General features: G+C 42.2%; 2 protein-coding genes across 3 annotated transcripts in view; one reads left to right on the forward strand and one right to left on the reverse strand.

The window, feature by feature from the left end:
• Nucleotides 1–377: 377 nt before the first annotated feature.
• Nucleotides 378–11,317, reverse strand: nol8 (nucleolar protein 8). Of its 2 annotated transcripts, none has more exons than XM_069150299.1 (18): nt 11,268–11,317; nt 10,272–10,419; nt 9,786–9,848; nt 9,295–9,373; nt 8,624–8,780; nt 8,164–8,462; nt 7,527–7,780; nt 5,725–7,004; nt 5,071–5,268; nt 4,744–4,869; nt 4,097–4,196; nt 3,875–4,004; nt 3,644–3,727; nt 2,750–3,051; nt 2,497–2,641; nt 1,941–2,002; nt 1,636–1,718; nt 378–1,123 (listed from the first exon to the last, which is right to left on the reverse strand). In XM_069150299.1, the coding sequence occupies exons 2-18, from the start codon at nt 10,390–10,392 to the stop codon at nt 1,064–1,066; spliced, it is 3,543 nt and encodes a 1,180-aa protein (XP_069006400.1). In that variant the 5' UTR covers nt 10,393–10,419; nt 11,268–11,317; the 3' UTR covers nt 378–1,063. The 2 variants fall into 2 exon arrangements, with proteins under 2 accessions (XP_069006400.1, XP_069006392.1); XM_069150291.1 differs by having other exon boundaries at nt 2,497–2,644.
• A 461-nt stretch (nt 11,318–11,778) lies between these two features.
• The window catches only part of cenpp (centromere protein P), an 80,308-nt gene continuing 75,834 nt past the window's right edge, over nt 11,779–16,252 (forward strand). Inside the window, exons 1-5 of the mRNA XM_069150396.1 lie at nt 11,779–11,858; nt 12,581–12,738; nt 12,823–12,977; nt 13,592–13,680; nt 15,487–15,575. Of these exons, the coding sequence (XP_069006497.1) occupies nt 12,581–12,738; nt 12,823–12,977; nt 13,592–13,680; nt 15,487–15,575 (491 nt within the window). The 5' untranslated portion in view covers nt 11,779–11,858. The remainder of the gene's footprint in view (nt 11,859–12,580; nt 12,739–12,822; nt 12,978–13,591; nt 13,681–15,486; nt 15,576–16,252) is intronic.

Genomic DNA, 16,252 nt, shown 5'->3' on the forward strand with positions numbered 1-16,252 from the left:
TTAGGTCAGCACTTGTTATTCACCAGGGATCAAGACAGACTGAGCACAACGCGGAGCTTCCGGTCAGACATTTCAAAATAAAAGAACATCTCAACGCAATATTAAGTGAAACCTGGCCGGAAATGACAAAACTACTATTTTTGTAAATTGACTAATTTGGGGCAGCTTTTCATCAACACTTGACTCTAAAATATTATCCAATTACATTATCACTGTCTTCAGTTTGTGTATATCTGCTGCCCGACACTGATGAAATAACCAATATTATCTGTTTTTAATGTTAACATTTCCAAATAAACCAAAAACACAAAGTAAAGCTGAAGCTGATGGGACTGTCGACATCTGGGAGGTATAAAAACAAACTTGAAAGCTTCATATTCAAATAAACAAGATCTCATTTCATTTTATTTTACAAAACACAAAGCAGCACTGAAGCTTCTCATCAAATCAGCTGTTAACAAAATCCGCAGGAGTCATCAAAATGTAACCTCAGTTCTCAGATCGCTTATTGACCAAAACTGACAAATAAACAAAAAGGAATTCATTAAATGACCTCGTAAATAGAGAAATAAATGCTTATGGATAAAAAAAATTTTTTTTTAAAAATCCATCCATACCCAACCCTTTTAAGCTTTAATATATCATTGCTTGATTGAGGAGCTTATTTCTCTTTTCATTTGACCACTCTGTTCATTCATTTTATTTTAACAACAGGTTTGTTCGTATGCAGCTGTGATTGGCTGCTACTTAATTGTCCTTCAGTTCATTTGCAGCATCGTCTCCGTGGCAACTAACGAGAAACCCAAACCAGATGCTATTCAAAAAGGAAGTTCTGACCACAAAATATCTCAATATTTACTAAGATAAACAGCAAATCTGTGACCTCAGCAGTCGTCTGGTTTCCCTCCTGCTGACTGTTACAAACGGTCTGAGAAAAAAAAAAAAAAAAAAAAAAAAAAAAAAAGCACCAAGACGAAGAAATAATCCATCATCTCCAGATTCTTGGAAGTTCAGTCCAGTGAGAGCTAAAAATGTAACACAAGAACTTCTGTTCCCACAATCCTCAGCTCCTCAGGGAGGATGTCAGCTTCCTGCGGGCGTCTTTGTGTTTCTTGCGGTACTCCTGCGGAAACAAAGAGGACAGTCAAAACATGAAAAATAAATATTCAACCAAATCAGCTCACATTTTCTGAAGTTAACAATATTTAGTTTCAGTCAAATAGATTTGAACTGGAAAAGGTAAAAAAAAAAAAATAAACACTACAGACTGCAGCTAGAAGCAACTGACAGTGTAGTAAAATAAATAAAAATATTATAATATTTAAAAAACAAACAGCACACTTAAGAGTCACGTCTCCTTAAAAATATGAGGATTGAATTCTTGGTTTCATGACTGTTTTTGATTGTAGAAACTTTTTTTAAAATTATTATTAATTATTAATTGCAACACAAAAAGACAATCCACTAAGGCAATAATAGCAGTCAATACAGCTACAGGTTGTGTGTGTGTGTGTGTGTGTGTGTGTGTGTGTGTGTGTGTGTGTGTGTGTGTGTGCGTGTGTGTTTTTACTAAGCAGTCAGTCCAAGTTCCAATTTTGCTGTGTGTGCTTAAATTCTGATTGTGCATGAACCGACCTGTCTGAGCGCGCTCCTCCTCTCCTCCCACTGCTCCCTCTGCTCCTCCAGCTGAGACACGCGACAGAACATCCCGGGACCCTCTGAGGGAGACAAAACACGGGGTCGAGATCGCACAGGAAATACGCTCCACGCGACTTTTAAGAGAAGCAGCAACATTCAGGAAATATCCGTCAGCGAGCTGTTAAAAGTTTCACCTCGGGGGGGGGGGGATTTAAAACCTGCCGCTGAATGAAAGTTCAAACAAAAAAAGCGTCATTTAAACTGTCTAACGTTTTCCCTGAATGCTTCAGTCCCCGTCTCACCTGTCAATCTGCTGTCGTCGGGGAAGAAGAAGAAGAAATCTGTCTTTGCAGGAGTCTGCTGTCTGTGAACAATAACGCAGAAACACGCAGACGTTCAGATGATTTTGTATTTCAATGGATCTGCTCAAACAGGCTGGAAGCCTTTGATGTGACACAGCTGGATTATTGACCACATTTCATCTAAAAAAATATTTTTCAATGAATGATCATTCAAAAAATTATAAGTGATTATAAGTTTTTCAAACAACAACAACAACAAAGTCAAATATTCACTATTTGCTCGAAAATATCAGGATACGACACCTTTCTTAGTCATAAATTAAGATAAATTAAAATAAACTTTGGTTTTGGACAGACTGTCAGATAAAACGAGGAAGTCTAAAGATGTCTCTGGAGATTTATAACAATCCTTTTTTTTCTTTTTTAGCATTTCCTGACATTTAATTGACAAAAGAATAAATAAACTTCATTAAAACATCGTTAGCTGGAGCCTGAGTGGAAAATCGTCGTGTGAACCAGCTTTTTCAAACAGGATTTAAATCTTCATTTTTCTCACTGTGGCGTTTTAGTGGCGACGCCGCTGCTGCTTCGCTCCTCATCTTCCTCCTGCTCATCCCCATCCTCCTCTGAGCTGCTGTCTTGGAAACGAGGGTCTTGTTGCCATGACACCTTTGGAGCCTGGATGCTCTCCACTTTGTACTCTGCTGTTGGAGACAAAGATATTTAAAATCTAAGGAGAAAAAAAACAACAACAACAAAAAAAAACTTCCCTCTGGCGGTTTGGGATAAATATTTGAGTTTCAACCTACCCGTCTCTCCGCTTCCTGTCTCTGGGTCGTCTCCAAAGAAGGAAAACTTAAATCCGGAGGAGTCCTCTTTCTCAGAGCCGGGATCAGCCGAGAAGAGAGACGACAGCGGGGTCTGCTCTTCTTCACCTTCCTTTTCTCCTTCCTCTACTTGGTCCCAGTTGGTCTCGTCTTTTCCTCTGGTGTTGTCGTCCTTCGTCTGACCGAACACGGCCTTCAGGTCGCCGGTCACGTCGTAGAATAACTCTTTAGAGACGTCCGGGAGCTTCTGAGCCTCCTCCCTCTTCTTCCTCCTGGCGGACTTGCTGTGAAGACAACAGATCACATGACAGTTTTACCCGAGTTCAGGTAGAAGATGGAGTTAGAGGACAGGCTGATTGGATGAGTACTTCGGTAATCTTTAGGGTAAAGATTCAAGCAGTCGTGATTTAACAGTACAAAAGTACACGAACTAATTTCAATCGTCCGTTGTTGTTTGTTGCGATTGTTGTTTACTTTTAATATTTCCACGTTTCTTTTTCGTATTACTGTTGTGAAGCACTTTGTGACTTTGTCTATGAAAATGTGCCATATTAAATGAATAACTGATCCAACAGGACCAGAATTAGTGTCATTTTGATTCCACATGTTTCTTACTTGTCAAAACCAAACTCTCGTGGATTAATCTGCCGCTGAAAATAAAATCAAATGGACTTTTTCTCCTGTTTGAATGTTGTTAAAAATGTTTTAAACTTTTAAATCCTTGGTGGAAACTGAAGGGGCTGCGTACGGAGGTCAGAAAATCAGAACTTGTTGGTTTTAGTCTTTTCATGGAAAATGGCCACTTCAGGCCGGTGATCTATCAGGTTGATCATCTCGGTATCGGAGCAAATAAAATAATCGTTTCCATGTTCGTACCTCTCCTTCTTGGTGTCCTCGGTTTTGGTCTCAAACGCGGCGTGTTCCTCTTTGCTGGGGTCGTAGTGCAGCGCTGACACGTCTCTACACACACACACACACACACACACACACACACACACACACACACACACACACACACACACACACACACACACACTTCAACATCTTTTCCTATAAGTATCACATGTTCCTGACGTGTCCGTGATTCAGTTTCTGCGTGAGGCCGACCTGAACTTCTTGGCCTTGGCGGCCGTCTTGATTGGTTGGCTGCTGCCGAGGACGTCCTGCAGGATGGACAGGCTCTTCCTCGTCTCCTCCTCCAGAGCCTCGTCTTCCTCCGTCAGGCTCCTCTTCGTCTCTGAATCACAAAACCCTCAACGCCGTTAGCTCGGACCTCTCTGCCTTTTCTGCAGACCGCCAACAAGAGCGTACCAACGTCCGCGGCCTCACCTGACTCCTCCTCTTTGTCCTCGTCCTCGTCCTCCTCCAGGAAGCGAGAGTCCATCCGGAAACGGTCGTCAGTGCCGAAGCGGGACTGCAGCGCCATCAACTGGACACATAAACAAAACGAAACAACATCAGAGGCAGGAGGCCATATGTTGCACTGAGCTCCTCTGTTGGGACATATTGTCCCGAACATGACGACGTGATGGTGTCCTGTGGTGTCTGGCTCCAAGTTGTCCCGTAAACCTTCATGGTTTGTTCTTCTTCGGATCACCGTCGGTAAACTATTCACCACTGCTGACACAAGACTTCCCGTTTCATCTGGCCGTAAACACTCGGCCCGTGTCAAAGTGTCTCGAGTCTGTTCACTCATCACTTCTAATAAATCACAGACCTCAAGTTGAGCTGTTGATACTAAATAATCGGTGTTAATCGATTCATCTGTGAGGGGTCATAAAGTTTCAGCCTTCATGATGAACCCTGATGACTTTGGTGATCCTTTATTTTTTTTTATGCGGCCCCTTTCTTTCCTTCCTTGGAGACAATGTGATCTGGACTCTAAAACTGAGGACAGCGTGTATTGACATACATTACATTTTATATATGAAATCAGACATCATGGAGCAGCTCCGTGTGAACTCTTTTTTTCTCACCTTCTGTCCTGCTCGACCTTCGAACTCAGGCCTGATGTCAAACCTGCTGCCGTCCTTCTCTTCATCGCCCTCCTCCTCATCCTCACTGTCGTCGAACAGCTGAGGGGTCGAAGCCTTCAGACGCCCCTAAAAACACACACACACAGATACGCAGTTCAAATTACGGTGAGGTCGTCATGATCGCTTCAAATATTCAACATGCGAGTCTCGAATAGTCCAGAATGTTTATATGAAGGAAACGGCAGTAAGTAAATGTTCACGACCTCAAAGGTGAAATCTAAATAAACTAAATCTGATCTTCTTTCACATCAGTACGTCTTCACTCACCTTTTCTTTCACTGCGGCTTTCTGATTGGCCGCTGCTTCGTCACCTGTAGCCTCTGATTGGCCGTGCTGAGACAGGCTCTTTTTTGACTTTGCGAGCTTTGAGACAGCCTGCTGCTCATCTTCACCATCTCCATCCTCATCATCATCATCATCGGAACCAAAGACGATGTGTTTCCCTGCTCCTGCTGTCGGAGCATCCTAGCAGAGATTAACACAGTTATTATCATTATTATTAACAATATCATGCAAAGAGGAAATCTTTTTTACATGAACGTTTCCTCAGCTGCTGTGAACACCGGACCAATCAATGCAGTCATTGAAACTTTTTTGAGGAAAGAAAACAGACAAGACATGGATACTTATTCCCAGCAGAGTCTTTTAAAATACACAATAACATTTCTAGAGAAAGCTAGACAAAAAAAAAGTAGATTAAATATTCAAAATACAAATTTCATTTTTAAACTCGCTTTTTTTTTTTTTTTGCTGTTGTTTATTTTCTGTATTGTTTGTATATTTTTCCAGGGACTATGCAGATTAATGGACATTAATTTCCAGTTTATATTCCTTGTCTACATGTTAAATTAGAGATTAAAACAACGCACACACACGCACACGCACACACACACACACACACACACACACACACACACACACCAGGTTGGCCAGAGCTCCCTGGATGAGCTTCTTGTGTTCTTCAGCCTCTTTCTGTCTCTGCTGCACAGCCGCCAGCCTCCTCATATTGGCCTTCCTCTGCCGCTCCTCTTCCTCCTTGGCTCCCAACACCACCCGGGGAGGAGCCTGCATCTTATCTTCCTCCTCGCCGGAGGAGGATTCGCCGTGAGGTGCTGTATCCACAGCAGGAATCATCTCTTGCTCACCCTCGTCTTCCTCAGAGGAGCTGCGGGATGAAGGTGAAGCCTTTGCAGCTGATTTAGCTGGATGAACAGTCTGACTGGGCTTCATCCTCTCCTCCTCCTCATCGTCACTGCTAGAGGAAGAGCTAGTCTCAGCTTTCTTTGGGTTTACAGCTTCTTCTTCCTCCTCCTCTTCCTCCTCACTGCACTCTACAGTCTTTTTCTCTGCTTCTATCCGTTTCTGTTGGCTGGTTTTGCTGCCTGTTGCTCTGTGGTTCAGCTGTGGAGCTTCAGAGTTCATCTTCTGTTTTTTAACCTCCTCTCCCTCCTCCTCCTCCTCCTCTTCCTCTTTCCTTCTCTTCTGCTGCTTGTCTGTTTCTGACCCCTCGCCCAGCGTGTTCGTTCCCTGGAAGGCGGGCAGCGACGTTGACACGACGCCTTTTCTTTTCTTCTTCTTCTTCTTCTTCTCCTGCTCGTCGTCGCTGCTGTCCTCCTCCATGAGGGCGGCGAGGATCTCTTCGGGCGTGGTGCCTTTCTTGGGAGTACGTACGGGGAGGCCGCTGCTAAGGATGCTGGGAGCTGTAGTCTGCTGATCGAATTCAGCGAGCATCTGCAGATCGGCCAGGGAGATCTCCAGACGGGTGACATTAGAAAACATGGCTTCATAATCAGAATCGGAGCATGAACCTGCTGATTCTAACTCCTCTTGATCATCCTCATCACCATCATCATCATCATCAATATCTGAATCTGAATCGGAGGGGTTTATTACAGGGAGGACTGCTACTTTTTTACTTTGTTTCCGTTTACTAGAATCTGCTTTCTGCTGTTTGGAGGACGGTTTTCCGGAGGCGAGTTGTTCTTCGGCATCTACTGAACCTTCCTCTTCCTCCTCTTCTTCCTGCTCTCTGACTTTACTTTCCTTCTTCGTCTTTCTCTTCCTGTCTGCGTTGTTTCCTGACTTGTTTTCTGCTGTGCTGGGGGGGAGTTTCTTCTTCTGAGGTTGAGGAGGAGGAGGCTTCTTGGATGCGAAGAGTTCATCTGTGTCGGCGGAGTCGTAGTCATCCTCGTCTTCATCACCTGGAAACATAAAGACAGTCTGGTTCTTGCAAAGGTTTTAATATTTTTACAAGGTCGTAGGATGAGATTCATCATTTATCATCTTAATTCGAACATTTCCAGTAATTATTTAAGAAAAGTTTGTTTTCTTACACTATCATTACATTTTCAATCTTTTACAGATAATTCCTGTTGGTTCTGTTTCCATAAAAATGTTTGAAATAAATAAGAAAGGGTTCCGTCTACATAGTTTAGAGAGCTGATCAGTTTATTTTTACACTATAAAGTATCTCGCTATGTACAAATGTTGACACTTTTTTTTTTTGATCAACTAAATTGAATTAACCTTTATCAAAAATGTTTATCAACTAATATATATTATTAAAAACATTTTAAAGTCTCAATTACCAACATGGGCCTTGACCTCAAAAATGCATCATCAGAATCTTCCAGATTAAGAAGGATGTTGAGTGAAATGACATTTCAGCCAAAATATCCTCCTAAAAGCCTCCTTCTCTTTACAATAAACACAAATTCTGTCACCTTTGTGTCTGGACTTCACCAAGTAGTCGTGTCCGACCACCTCCAGGTGATCCTCCTCCGCCTCCTGCTGCAGTGCACCATGGGAGGTCTGCTGAACCGCCACCAGCCGGCGGATTTCTTCGTCCGAATCGACGTCGCTGTCGGTCGCGCGCGTCCACTTCCTCTGAGCCGCTCTGTGGTCGGTTGCGGGTTTAAATCCGTTGGTGAACTGATGAGGTTCGCTGTGGTTGACGGAGTTAACGGCCGGCTCGGACCTGAGAGGAAGAGAACAACACGGAGGAGACCGGGAGGTGGTTTTAGCAATCTCAGGAGATAGTTGGCACCAAGAGAATCTCTGACAGAAACTCAGCGAGGATAAAACACAGAACGAAACTTTGGGAAGAAAAGAAATTTGTAGAAAATCTTGGGAATCCCAGGATTCAGTAAAACTGGAATTATGAAGATTCTACACATATTTGAGAATCCAGGGTCCACCAGAAATTTCTCATAAATCGAGTTATCATTTTGAACATTTCGGGATCTCAGAAAATAGAGGAACTCCTCGGAGAAGCCCAGAAAATATGGAATCCCAGAGACCATCAGGAAGTTTGGGGATTTACAGAAACAAACTGGTGTCACAAAAACGTCCCGTGGTTACCTGGTTCTGCTCACGGCCGGACTGGAGTCGACCACTTCTGGCCGACTCTTCTTGGATCTCGGTGGCTTGTAGGCGGGGAACTCGCCCCGCCTCTTCTTGCTGATGTCGTCGTCCCCTCCCTGCACCTCCCAGGTGAGCTGGGCGACGGGCGTGGACTCGTCCGCGGCCTGTCGGTCCAGCCGGCGGATGTTGTGGCTGTATTTGGACGGGTCGTAATTCACGGTTCGGGCTTTGGTGCCCATCTGACGCCTGAGCTGCAGGACGGGGAGGACCCGACCGAATTTACTGACCACCCAGTCCTGAAAGCAGAAGACAGTCACCACCTGCACGCTTCACATGAAACAAACACCTTTAATCTAATCAATACATTCCTTTTAATTTTAAAATTCATTATGTTTTGTATCGTTGGATCACACACACACACACACACACACACACACACACACACACACACACACACCTTGTGTCCCGGTACTTCGGTCCCCGGCACCGCTGCCTTCATGGTGAAATTGTCCACGCCGGCTTTGCTCAGCGAGTCCAGAAGCTTCTGTCTCTCGTCGTCGACTGCAGGCTGCCGGAGACGCTGCTCCGCCGTCGCCTGCCGCTCCTCCGCCAGTCTGACAGACAACAAACACACTCGTCACGCTGACGTGTTCAAGACAAAGGTTTTCTAAAATTCTTAAAAAGTTTGAAATCAAAAACTGAGTGTGATCCTTCTTCATGTGTTTGATTTGGCTTTTCATACCAGTGAGAACAGGAAATTAATCAGCAACTATTCTGATAATTTGTTAATTATTCGGGTCATTTTTCAAGGAAAAACAACTGTTACCTGATTACAGTTCCTCCACTTTCCACTTCTCCATATTTTTCTGTTTGACACAACTGTAAACTTTGGGTTCTGGGAAAACCACGAAGCATTTTCACACTATTCAGATACAAGAATTTATCACTTAATTGGAAATTAATCTGCAGATTCGTCAGTAATGAAAATAATTGTCAGCCCTAATCAAAATCAAGTCAACTAATTTGACTGTTTATTCTAGCAACGTCCTCTAACACAGAAATGAGTGGAGACTCACTTCTGCGTTAATGTTAGGTTAGGTTTCCATGGTGACGTGAACGTGGCTGTACCTGTGCAGGAAACTCTCCTTGGCCGTTTCAATCTGCAGAGTTCCTCCTTTCCATTTGGATTTGTTCAGCACCGTCATACCTGCGGAGGAGTAAACACAACGAATGGCTTCATGCTGAGATACACAAACAAAACTTCAGCAGCATCAGCTCCCCTCAGTCGGATCTGATGCTGCAGAACACTAATTCTCAAAAAAAAAAAAAAAACATGAATCTGACTGAAAAACTGAAAAAAACATCATCATTTTAACAATACATGATGTGTATTATACTCAAATAACATCAAATCTATCTGATAAAAGATGAACAACATACCAACAGAATGAAAATATTTCAACATTGTGATGTTTGAATAACTTCCCAGAACCAGATTTAAGTTTTGATTATGTTTACAGTGAAATAAAAAGTTTTTTTCCCCCGTTATGACAGCTGATGTGTCCCACAAACAGTCTGGATGAACATCAGTTCAAGAAATCACAGCTCGGTTCTCTTACATTTCTTCAGGTCGGCGTCTGAAATGTTGATGTTAATGTAGCCGAAGGTTTTGTAAGGAACGCCTGAGGAAGAAACGCAAGTTAGAAGACGCGAGGAACGATGACGTGAAACACAACGGGACTCCCGATAAAAACGTTTCTGTTCATTTTTGATTCTCCCGTTAAATATAACCTGACTCGATAATCGCACTGAAATTTTTTTAAAGCCACACTCGTCATCAGTATTTAGCTGTCAATTAATTTCTATGAAAAATCAGCCTGCAGACACTTTAAGAGATTTAATCCATCACGGTCAACTTTTTTTTTTTTTTAAAGTTACACTATTTTGTGATTTTTTTTAATTTTATTAGCAGAACAATTGTAAAAACTCTGCGTATGTCGTGGAATATACATAATATTAAATAATGCATTTAATAGACAGAAGTTAAACATCGTATTGCTATCCCTATTTTTTATTGCTGCCACCTCTCAACTCAGATCCCTCACCGTCCTCGTCCCTCCTGGTCCGGAGCTCCACGTCCTCCACGGCTCCGAACTTTCCAAATCGATCCTTCAGGTCCTTCTGGGTGATGGTGTGGCTCAACCCGCCGACGTACAGCCGCTGCATTGCTCCGTATCCACGACAACGCGGTCACTGCACAAAACAACAAACGGCAGTGACTGTCATCTGCACCAACGCGTCCGTCAGGAGACGATGGACAGGTGGGGGACTCATAGAGTACGTGCTGATCAATCAGGAACATTTTTTTTAGATAACTTTGCTGACGGACTGTTGACCTTAAACATTTTATATATATTTATATACAATTAATGGAACAGATGTAGATATAAACATTCTGTGAGAATATTTATATGCACTACAACACACATTTCACTCGTTCTATGACCTGAATGCTCTTTGATGCAAAACCGGTGACAGCTGTTTTAGACTCTTTGCTGCTTGTACTGGAAACCTTCATTATTTATTTATATTTAGTGTTAATTTCTCTCTTTTGGTCGTTTTAGAGGCTGTAGATTTTGCTACTGCTGACCTGTTTTTTTGTTGTTGTTGTTGAACCAACATTTCTTTAAAGCAGTTTTTGCAACAACAACAAAAAATTGAACATTATAAGTTTCAGAGGACAGGATTGATTGCAGTTGTCGTGAAACTGTCCTTAGTTGGACACACTTTGCAAACTGAATGTAAGTCATAACACTTACAACTTATATATTGTCAGATATGATTAAATTATAGCAATTAACCTCCCTGGACGAACAGACCACACTATTATATCAAGTGTATTTTATTGTCAGTGATTGATTAGTTGACTTTATTGTCTCCGTCCAACTCAAACTAAAGCTCAAATCTGAAACGCTCGCGGAACGAAAATAGCGTCACACAGAATACGAGTAAATCAACGCACTTATAAATGTTTTAATCTGTTTCCACAATTAAGATACCGGTTTCATTTGTACATGCATAAAAGACGACAAAATGTTTACCTCACATGTGTCCAACTGGTGTCACCACAATCTCTGTCCGGGGCTACACTCCGGTCGAGATTTCCTTCCGGTCTTGATTCTGCTGAACAGATTAGTTCCGCAGTGAAGACATTCAACAACCATTTTTACAAAAAGAAAAAAAAATCCAAATGAGAGCAGAGATGGATGCTGGAAAATTATGATTTTTGTTGTTGTTCCTTGCGACGGTTAATAAATTAGTAAATAACAAGTATTTCCTCGATCAGAGCTAAATCGATTTCACTTGATCAGCTACGTCTGCTACGTCCTGCGTCTTCCAATATCGAGGGGGACTCACAAATTCCTGCTCGGTCAGCTTTTATAAAAACAACATCTATTAGCAGCTATAAAGCACTAAAAAATACTTTAATAATACGTATTTATTATCATATACGGTATTTGTATCCACAAAGGCACACTGACAAGCCTGACTCCTCTCTACAGAAATAAATTGACCCCTCCAACAGATGAAAAGTGGTTGAGTCCACAGGGCGCGAGTCTCAAGCGGCTCAACGAAGTGAACTCCTCACGAGCTGTTTTGGTTTTTACGTCGAAGAAACGGACATTAAACAGGTAACAAGAAATGTCCGGGGTTTTGTTTTTTTCTTCAATTAAATGGGATAACGTTATTTTATACGAGTGGGTTTAGTACTGTGAAAATATTTGTTGTTTATTGAAACTTTTTTTTTTTTTTAACACCAATGAATACGGTAAGATAACTTTACACCGTTGCTATGGTGACCAGGTGTTCCTCATTTATGTGGGATTTCCCAGCATTTTTCATCCTTTGACCTGCGTCCTCAGACCCCACATTTCGATTGGCTCGAGTTTGTTTTAATAGTCGACAACTGCAGGACAGATTCTGGCTTTTGTCGGTCCAAAGACTACCACAAAAAAACAACAACAACAACAACAAATAAGCAGAGAGGAGATATGATGAGGCTGAGACTTATGTCAATCAAACTGTGCAACACGTGGGTCAAGTGCAGGTTAGTCTGTCGGCATCTCTGCTGTCAACTACGCCCAAGGAAAATTACAAATCGCAAACAGCAGAATATAATGAAAACATACATATTAGGTAGGTAGGTATTTACTTTATTAATCCCCGAGGGGAAATTTTGTGTGTGTGTGTGTGTGTGTGTGTGGTTTATTTTCTAAGTTGGACAGACATCAACAATACAGACTACAACACACTTCCTATAAGTTTTAATGAACATCAATAAGGGTCACGCTTACCGCTCGTGTTCTGCATGAAGCATATTGCTGATAATCTTTTGGCGTTTTCCCTTTTTAAGATGGAGGAGATGATGAGCGAGGAGAACATCGAGGAGGTGAAGGTGCTGGAGGCTCAGCTCGAGCGTCTCCACGCCGAGGTCGAAGCGTTGCAGCGCCAACGGCAGGACAACGATAAAGACATGACGTTTAACTTTGGAGGAAAAATGCAGGACGCCCTGTGAGATTCGCTTTCATTCTTCGTTTTGAAATCGTTAAAAGTCCGTACATCTTCACTTCACCGTCGTTTGTTTTGTCTGTGCAGGGCGTACGTGTGCGGACAGAAACCATCAGCAGGGAAGGAGACGGTGCTGTCCAGGTTGAAGGTGGAGCTGGAGGAGCTGGAGGAGGATCTGAAGCGGCAGACGCAGATGAATGGCATCAGTCTGACCAGCTGCACCATAAAGACGCTGCAAAAGAGTAAGAGTCCGGCATATTCTGAATAAAATTCAACTATTACATGATGGACATCGTTTTGATGTGTGCCGTATTTAATTTGTGCCGTCTGCAAAGCTTGTGGGCATCCATAAGAAACATATCAGTATGGTAATGATGGAAAAATAAAAAAGATTTGTCTCTTCCTCTTGTTTGCAATGTGGCTCCGGGAAAAAAAAAAAAAATCTCTTTTTGTTGTCTGTCTTATTTGCAAGTGATTCTTTTTTGTTTTGCTTTCCGCATCTAATTGACGACTCCCCTTGTGACCTACAACCAACTCAGTATCACCATATGAAAGCAGATACAGATACTCTTCGAGGGTGGCATGTATTTGCTCCTTCTTGCAAGAATAAATGTCCGATGTGTTTGATTTTGATCCAAGCCTCTTGAGTAATTTTTTTTTTCCAACCGCTAACGAAGGCCAGAAAGGAGGAGACCGCTGTCGTTGATGTAAATAATTTGACGTATAAAATGTTGACATAAAAATCAGATCTCAAGGTTGAAAACGATGCATTTTTGTTTTGAAATGCTGTTGTAAGCGTAGGTTTTGTTTACACGTTTAACTAACAATGTAGTGTGTGTGTGTGTGTGCGCGCTAGGTGGCAGTAAGCTGGTCCAGCAGGTCTGTGCATCGGGTCGCTGCTCTGAACTCGTCTTCCAGGTTGAGTTCCAGCTCTCGGAGGTCAAGGTGAGTCATTTTATATCCATTTTTCTGGAGTCTTGGTTCTGGATGTTTTGTGTTTTCCAGATTGTGTTGCCGTGTTCAGCCCAGCAGAGGGTACAAGAGAGCTTTTTTTTCAGCGATTCCCCGATGAGACCTCAAGTGCACAGTTGGGATTTTAGCTGCTCCTCAGACTTCAGCAGAAACTGTCTTGACAGTGGAAATACTTAAGAACAAATCGCTGTCAGGTCATCCAGTCGGGCGTCGCACCAAACTGAAGTAAAAACTGTTTCTGGATGCACCGGGTAAAGTCAGGTCTATGCCGTTGACAGCTATTACTTTGTTTGTAATCTCTTCAAAATAATATAACTGTATAAACATCTTTAGTATTTCCTAGTTATTTCCACTTAAAAAAAAAAAAAAACAAGTTTAAATGAGAGAACTGGGGTTTTTTTGTTTTTTTCCTTGCCCAAGAAATCAGTCAAACGTCTCCTCCAGGTGGATGCTGCTGATACGGTGCCTGATTTTCAGTAACATCACTTAAACTTCCTTTACAATAAGAAATAAAACATTAAACACAAGCACCCCAACATCTTTCCAAGTGAAATATTGTCTCTCTAAAACTGGCTTAGCATAAAGACGGGAAGTAGAGGGAAGCAGCTGGCCTCGCTACTAACGCTGAAGATCAATAAATAGCCGTTATTTGTTCCGTTAATACACACAGAGATGTGTAAAATCCACAGTTTGGGGTTTCCAGGGAGTTCTGTCCTGTTTTAATCATGTATTTTCTTCTTCTATGTTTTTTTTTCTTTAGTTTACATGCACCATGAGCAAGCTGCTGTGGGTTTCTTGTTGCTCTTTTTTTTTTTTTTCTCTCTCATCTTCATGCCATGCTAATAAAATGCGACAGCTGGTTTTCAGAAAAAAAACAAAAAAAACACTTGATTTGATAAAGCATTATCACTCATCACTGCTCTGCTCATTGTTCGTCATTCAAACTTTGCTCCCGATCGAATTCAGTGTTGAAAATATTTTGGAGTCGGCAGCTGAAATTGAGCCCAAAAACATGATTTCTTCTGACGTCATAGGCTTGAAGCTGATTATTGATACATGCAGTGCACAGTGCACACGCCAAACCACAGAAACCTTCTCCAGTGCATACTGATTAATGATGAATGATTCCGAATTAGGATGAATTGTATTTAATAAGAAATTAAACTTGTGACTATCACAAATTTCATATATTTATTCAGATTGCAATTCAAGAGGGGTTTCAAAGTTCAGCTTGACTTCAGTCACCTCTGTTTGTATCGTTCACCCTTTGTGAGCTCTTGTATGAAGCAACAGTAAAATCTGAAGCCCCAAGCACGACAGAAGCAAGCAGTCATGACGTTCTCGTGATATAAGAAGGATTTTACTTTTACAAAACAGCTCAAAACATCCCTCTTTACATCAGTCTTGAACTCGTTACTCTTGAAGCTCGCTCACACGTTGAACTACCGCGCCTTTAAAAGGCATACTGCTTGTTTTATATTTTAACTCTATTTGTGTTTCATTTTATGCATTTGATCTGTTATTATGCATTTTATCTGTTTCTTGTGCATTTAATTTCTTTTCTATAATTTTAAATGTTCCTTTATATGTGTTTTTATGTGAAACACTGCATGTAATTCTCTTGCTGTGAAGCGCTTTGAGCTGCATTTCTTGTATGAAAGGTGCTCTACAAATATCGTTTTTTTATTATTATTTAAAGCAGAGCAACTCCGACTTTGAAGAAACTAATGCACAGTTTGTTTTTTAACTGAGTAGCTCGATGGTGTGTTTGTCTTGCAGGAGGGTCAGACATCGAAGAGGACTATCAGTGATCTGAATGTGGTGCTGGACTCCCAAGACCTGCAGAACTTCAGCAGCTTCCTGTCGAGGTAAGAATCGGCTCTGCGTTGAGTTTTCTGGGAGACAGTTACAGCGTTGCACTCGGTTGTACACACAAAAGCGACACAAGCGAGTCGTGTAACGGATGAAAAATGAGAGCTGTAAGGAGAAGTTTTAAACCACGGTCACACCTCCACACCGCCGGCAAATCGCTGCGGTCGGGTTGGTCATCTATTTACAGTCCGTCTGCTTGGTCCACTGCCACCCACGGCATTTAACACCGGACAGTATTCCCGTCGGAGCGAACGCGGTCTGTTTAGTTTCACGCAGGTGTTTATTAAAGCGGTCGAAGCCGTCTGTCGTCCAGCTGAACCTCCTCACTCGCGCACCGACGCGTTCCCAATCTGTCGGCCTCGTACTCGCAGACAGCGGGCCTTTCCACCGCACACAGGTGTGACTCATTACATCCACCACGGTTGGATTCCATTTCGGTGTGCTGGCGTACTGGCACACACCTGTAAGTGGAGCAGAGCCATCGTTAATACGAGTTGCACCTGTTTTTTGTTTTTTTTCCCCCCTGTTCAAACTGTCTGAGCTGAAACGGGTCTTATTAGGTTTACTCAGTGATGTTTGGAGCTTTAGTCACCATCTCTTCCCCACCAGGTGCTTTTTTTTTTTTTTACACTCCTGTAAAAACAAAATGTTAATTGCTATCAAAGCCTGAGGG

This window comes from Embiotoca jacksoni, unplaced genomic scaffold (genome assembly GCF_022577435.1).
Source record: "Embiotoca jacksoni isolate LCO1_2020_lvr unplaced genomic scaffold, fEmbJac1.0.p SCAF_1, whole genome shotgun sequence".
In the NCBI taxonomy this organism is placed as follows: Eukaryota; Metazoa; Chordata; class Actinopteri; family Embiotocidae; genus Embiotoca; species Embiotoca jacksoni.